At 46.4% G+C, this 6,362-nt stretch overlaps 1 protein-coding gene across 3 annotated transcripts in view; it reads right to left on the bottom strand.

Annotated features, from left to right (window-relative positions):
• Window positions 1-6,362, bottom strand: part of BICDL1 (BICD family like cargo adaptor 1) — a 47,635-nt gene continuing 41,273 nt past the window's right edge. For 2 of the 3 annotated variants that reach the window (XM_061370580.1, XM_061370579.1), the window contains exon 10: window positions 1-4,224. In XM_061370580.1, coding sequence (XP_061226564.1) covers window positions 4,024-4,224 — 201 coding nt within the window. In that variant the 3' untranslated portion in view covers window positions 1-4,023. The remainder of the gene's footprint in view (window positions 4,225-6,362) is intronic. The other variant, XR_009728033.1, reaches the window with a different exon arrangement.

The raw sequence follows: 6,362 nt of genomic DNA, 5'->3' as shown, positions 1-6,362 counted from the left end.
TATCATATAAATGATCAGTTTTATTCTGAAGAGAACTATTTACAAAAGAAGTAGAGCATTGTTTTTACTAAAAATATGCCTTTATAGATAATATGTATCTTATAAAAACCATACATGTATTTACATTACTGCTACATACAAAAATTACAGCACTGTGATTTATGTACATATCTATAGATACATTCTTTCTGCTTGTCCCTGCTGTGTGCTTTTTCCCTCTCATTCGAAGGGAATCCTTGCTGCAGCACCCAGACACTTCCTTTCTTGGCTTTTTGGTTAAAACAATCTTACTTTTTATAGTTGAGTGGGGAGTAGAGAGTTTGCCTGGTGTAAAGGCATAGCTGGAATTCACCATTCTAAGTAGGACAAGTGTTTACAGCTATCAAGTCCTTGTGCATGCAGCACTGCCTGTAACCTCCCTTGTTGCTTCTCTGTGCAAGATTATTCTGTTGTCATTAATTGATCTGTTTTCATCTCAAGGGCAAGTTGGTGATCTAAGTTTGTATTAAGATAAAGTGCTAGTGACTTGCCTTTCATTTACACTTACTTGTTTCTTGTGTACAGTTGCTTCCCTTGCAGGGTTTACTAAAGGAAAATGGATCCCTTTTCCCTTGGGCCATTGTCATAAACATTTGCCCAAGCAGTCAACCTGTTACTTCATTGTGGGAAAGTTATTTCTAACCTTAATCTCAGCAGCATCTCTTCTCTGTGCAGTATTTGAACAGTGTGCAGCACTACTGTTTTATTAGCAATTATCTGAAAAGCAAGGCTGAGGGTTGTATCCTGCTGATCCCACTTCTTAACCTACTTTGGGATCCTGAGTCCCTGCTGGATTGATGTGCTTCCTCCATCTCATTCAGTGGGGCTTACGTTTCCTTTATGCCATGTGTCCTGGAAATATCAAGTATCACGCATGGCATGTCTTCTAACCCAACACTCGCAAGGATGATCCCATACTCCTGGCTGTGACAGGATGTAGATGAGTGTTTCAATGACAGCTCAAAGTGAAATAGTCAGTACCTTGTTAAAACACAACATGACAAATGAAAACGTGAAGGACTGCACAGATGAAGTTTTTGAAGACAGAACAACAAAACCTAGCTGCTATGTTAAGGCAGTTTCTGTTCCTGTTGAATAGCAGCTCAGCACAAGGAGGTCTCCTTTGGTGTGTTGTCCAGTTCATTAAACCCGATTCTCTTGTATTTCTGGGTTTAGTAGTGCAACTAAGTCTCCAGTGTTAAGGGGCTAGTTTTAAGAAACCATACCCAAGTGGAACATGCTGACTTTCCTCTTGCAGTCTCTTCCATCACTGTTATTAAATAAATAAAACTGCAATGGGATTAAGGTAGGTTCCTCCTTAAATGAAGAGATATGCTGTGCATTTCAATTGCCTACCCCTGCAACTGAATGAGTCACTTTCAGCAAACACGTAGCAGAAGGCACCTTTCTTCATCTCATTACTGCATCTTCATGGGATAACATAAGGCCTTTGCCTTAGGATTGCATACATACATAGTACATCTTCATGGGGGTAGAGTCCCACACGGCTGCTGGGCATGTGGCCTGAAGAGAGCTGCTGGGGCCTGGGAAATGACAACTGACAGCAGAAAGAAGATGGTCTCCCACAATAAGCAGAGCATCAAGCAGTATATAAGACAACTGTTCACAGGCATCTCTGGCATCCAGGAACCCACGCCTGACTTTGCAGGTATCAAAGCTTTATGTTAATGCACATGGGCATAGCTTGAGTCCTGACAGCAGCAGATGCTGAGTGTGTGCCTCGTGTCTCTGCCTTACCGAGCCTCACACCATAGGTAAGATGGGAGGATGAGGACTTGCCATCCTGCGAGCACGCTTGGCACTGCGCTACATCCCTTTCCATCACTTGCACAAGGAGACACGAGCAGATACTCAACAGTTGAGCATTGCTCAAGGAGAAGCTACGATTCCTTTTCCTTCCCTGCTTGTGAGACTCCAGATTCCTTTTCCTGTAAGCATCAAGCTGTATTGGTGGTGCTTTGCTAAGTCTTTCCTGGAGCAGGATCTGCAATCCAGGTTTCATTGCTTTCAAGTAATGGGGTTTTACCACTCGGCTTTTTACCCTCATTTGCAGTCCCAAAGAGTACTCTGCTCCTTGCAACATGGAGCTACCTTAGTGCACGATGACTTCATACCAATGTGGTAGTTTCATGCTAAGAAGGAAATACGGGAATGCTCAAATATTTGTAGGCAGAAAGGATATTTGTACTGAGGTATAATGGATGTTCTATCCCATAGAAAAGTTGAATAAAAATAATAAGAAAAAAAAACCCAAGCCACCTACCTCTTACCTGCTTCTTAGAAGAAGGTGTTTGATACCTAATTCTAGCAGAAAGCTTGTTGCTGTAAGTGGTGAGCAGGGGTAGCAGCTCCCTGTAGGATGGTGTTTTAGCACCTAAGTTGCTGAGCAGGGCAGAGCTGAATGTGTACTGAGCTCCATCTCCTATGGGACAGTGTAGGTGGCAGCCTCTTTAAAGCAACAGGGAAACAAACTTGGGCCTGTGGGCATAGTGAGCTGCGAGAGTGTATGAGAACTGGATGACTGCAGCAGGATGTCTCTGAGCTTAGGCTGGCAGTTCTTGCTGGTTTATGATGGTAGAGTATGTTACAGAGCAGAGCTGTAGGGTGCCCATCCAGTGCATAGGGAAGGTTTCTACTAAAGTATTGCAGGATTTCCAGCACCATTGTACGCATACGCCAAATAAGCTACGTTCCTTCTCGTTGATCAAGTTATGCTGACAGCAAAGCAGGCTATGATCATCTTTGACAGGAGGTTTGGCTTCTCTGCTCACTGAAGGACCGAGTAGTAAATGACCCACAAGCAGGGACAGATACCCATCATTTTTGTCAGGCCATAGCTAATGTTAGTGCATGGAGCAGAGGAAGCTGCAGGCTTTCCAGAGCTTTGTAGGTGCCCTCATGGCCCTTGGCTTCAGTTAAAGGAGATGCCTGCATGCCTTCTTGAGGATCAAGACTGCTGGCCCAGCAACAAAGACCTACTGATATCATGGGTAGGCTTTCAGTGAATTAGGCTTTTTGGGGGCCTATGCAATTAAAATAACAGGTTTCCTACTCTGATTGGGAGGTGTACATGGCTTTGGGGAAAGGTGTGTGACTTGCTGAAGCTCCACAGCTAACTTTGGCCATTGGAGGGACAGTAGGTGCCCCCGGACTGAGCATCCACAACTTTTATCCAGTCTGTAATTCACTGTAGAGAGTCAGTCTGGGAAGAAGTCCTTAATATTCTGTGTAGCTACAGACTCTGCAACTCTCATTTCTGTAAGAGGAGGGAGCTAGAAAAGACAGTAACATCAGCAATCTTACAACTGCCCTGATCCTGCGGGGAGCTTGGATTCTCAGCGAGGTGGGGAACAGCTACACAGAGCTGCAGGGGAGGTGACAGGATATTCAATGAGGACTCTACTTCTACCATGGAGAAAGCTACACTTGTCAAAACATGGGAATGCTGGGGCCAGAGCAACTCCAGTCTTGGTGGAATGGATGAAGGATATCACAGCTGCCAGGACCAGAAGGTGGTACAAGTGACTCCCCTGTCCTCTTGCATTCAGCCCTCTTCTTCCCCCTGTGCTCACCACAGCAGTTCTTAGTCCCCTGTGCTGCTTTGTCTTGGGGCTGCTTATTTCCTTCTCCAGCATGAGAATGCTTTTAAGACAATCAGATTATTCTTCACAGCAGAAACTGGACTGTGTCAAAGCGCCTACAGTATACCCTGAAGTTTATCACTTCACTTAAAGAAAAGTGTCTCTCTGTTAGTATCACACTGTCAATTTGCTAATCTCCAATTCATGTAAACATTTGGTTCAGACCAGGTGTGGTGTAAATAGTGCAGAGTCTCAAGGGATAACTCCTTTGCCCCCTTCTTTTTTCCTTGGTGGATCAGAGTTGGGTCCAGCAGCAAGCTGGGCAGCTGCCCCACTCCCCATCTGGAAGCAGGAATCGTTGGAGAGGTTTCTCTTTTTCAACTTAATTTTTCTTGAAAAAGGAAAAGAGACGGTTCCCTTCTGCTGCAGTGGGCTCGTCCCCCTGCTGCTCCGGCCTGAACACGGGGGAGGGCCTGGCACTCCGCTTTGCACCGGAGCCACTGGAGAAGGAATAAGCAAGCTGGCTCCATTCCTTCGGGTGTTTGTCCATCAGCTGCTGGTCAATGACCCTGTGCATGTCATCCTGCAGCAGAGGGAAAGGAGAGGGTTGTTAGTGGCAGCTGATGCTCAAAGGGAGCTCATGCAGGGACACGGCTGAAATGGGTGTGAAACGTGCTGTGATGGGATGGAGGAGGGATGGCAAGAAGTGGGGAGAGGTCTGGCTCCCCACCTGGCTGCACACTCAGTCTTGCTTGAGCTGTGAGGCTCTTTAGTGAGCAAGGAAGGTAAATCGCACAATTCCGAGGGATAAATCACTTGGGTGGTGCTGCAGAGGAGCATCATGCCTGCTTTGGCGCTGTGTGACACCTCTGAACTATGCTTCTCTGCTGTCTGCAGCTTGCAGATGTCCCCTTTGGGGGAAGAAACAAGTAAAATAGAACAAATGCAGCTGAAAGTGAATGCCAGAATAGTAAGGATGTCTGTCCTGAGCAGGTCCATGTGCTTGCCATGTGGACCAGGCAGGCAGGTAGGTGTGACAAGAGCTGCCTGCACAGCCACTGTTAGCAGAGGAATGGTGCTCCTGAGAGCTGAGGGGCCCACGTCAGGCATGGGCCCAACAGAGCCCATGTGGGTTTTGCACCAAGCTTACAAAAGAGAACTGTGCTTGTCCCTTCCCCTGGAGCCAGCAGAGCAGTGGGAGCTCTCTGACTGGCAACTTGGCATGAACAACTGCAGTGGTTTTTCAGATGTACCAGAAGCACTCTGGTTTCATCCACGTTTGTGCTCTACACAAAATAGTTGGTTCTGTTGCTGTTAATAACATGCTAATGTGTTCCTTGAAAACATGGCTATCAATTCTACAAATTTCAAACCTTCAGATCCATTGTTTCTGCTGTAATTGCATATTAAAATTGTAGCTTAGTGAAAACATGTGTACACAAACTAGCCCCACAGGAGAAATCAACTGTTCTTCAGCAGTTTGGTTCCTGATTAGGACTGAGGGCACTATCTGGTAAAAACAAGGTTGCTCTGATTGGGCTGTAGTGATGGAAGTGCTGTTCACTTGGCACCTCATGCAGGACAGCCCATCAGGGCAGCACTGAGATGGAAAGGAAGGTGCTGCCATCACCCAGTGGGTGCCCCAGCTGCTCTGTGGCTCAATGTGGAATACAAACAGCTAACTTGAATAATGGCTAATCTCTTGTTGCAGCATTTTCTGCAGGGAAGAGGATTGATAGCCATTGCCTGGACCTGAATATAGTATAGAGATTTTTTCTGGGGGAGCAGGAGGGTGCAGAGCTACGTGGACTGGGGAAGCTTTGGATCTTTATAGAGCAGAGGAAAGGCAGAGGGAGAGTTTAAGAGGTTAAGGTAAACATCAGTGTTAAGGTGAAACAGGTTTTCAGAGGTGAAGCTGCCCTGTGAAAATGTATAGCACTTAGATTTTGAAGGCACCTCTTTTAGCAACTAAGGTAGGTACCCAGGCTCCAGCATGGCAGATCTGTGTCCTTGGTTAACAACGTAACAAGGGATAAGTATGATTTATATATATATATATGTAAAAAATTACACACACACACACATATATATATATACAAACACTATCCAATATCGAGAATGCACTGTGTTTGGGTAGCTGTCTGTCTGGTGTGTGAATAGGAGCACGCACTTGGCTGTGGAGGTTTGGGGTAGAGGTACACAGCAAGACTAGGGCAGAGCTGTGAGCCCTGCCTTGGCACTGGGCAGAGGCATGGGTTGTCTGGGCGCTAGAGGGAGGACAAATACCAGTGGTATGAGACCTGTCTCATAAAGCAAGCCCATAAAGCTGGCTACATGGTGCCAGTGTGCTCTGGGTGTTCCAGCAGGAGTTTGTGCTCTTTGCAAGAAGGGCTGAGGATGAATGAGGTGCAAGTGGCATGGATGCTCTTTGTAACCTGTGCTCCCTTGCATGAGATGCAGGTTTGAGCTGCCCAAGGCAGCCTCAGAGGCTGGTGACTGTGGCCATGGCCATGCAAGCTGCAGTTCTCTGCTGGCACTGCAGCATTTTCAACCTACCACCACCCTTGTCACTATTGCATTGAAGCCACTAAGCTCTCACTCGAGAGAAACAGCCCTCTTCACGTCCAAATTTGTTCCATATTCCTTCCCTATTTCTAGTAATTTCCCTCCTGCCCCCAGATAATGATGAACACCAGCGGGGGTCAGATTAGGCATGGGGTG

Source organism: Neopsephotus bourkii, unplaced genomic scaffold (genome assembly GCF_033783945.1).
Source record: "Neopsephotus bourkii isolate Nb327-2 ecotype Australia unplaced genomic scaffold, CSIRO-AGI_Nbou_v1 NB_1542, whole genome shotgun sequence".
Lineage (NCBI taxonomy): Eukaryota > Metazoa > Chordata > Aves > Psittaciformes > Psittacidae > Neopsephotus > Neopsephotus bourkii.
The sequence above is the reverse complement of the archived record's forward strand: the minus strand, read 5'-3'. Positions and strand labels throughout refer to the sequence as shown.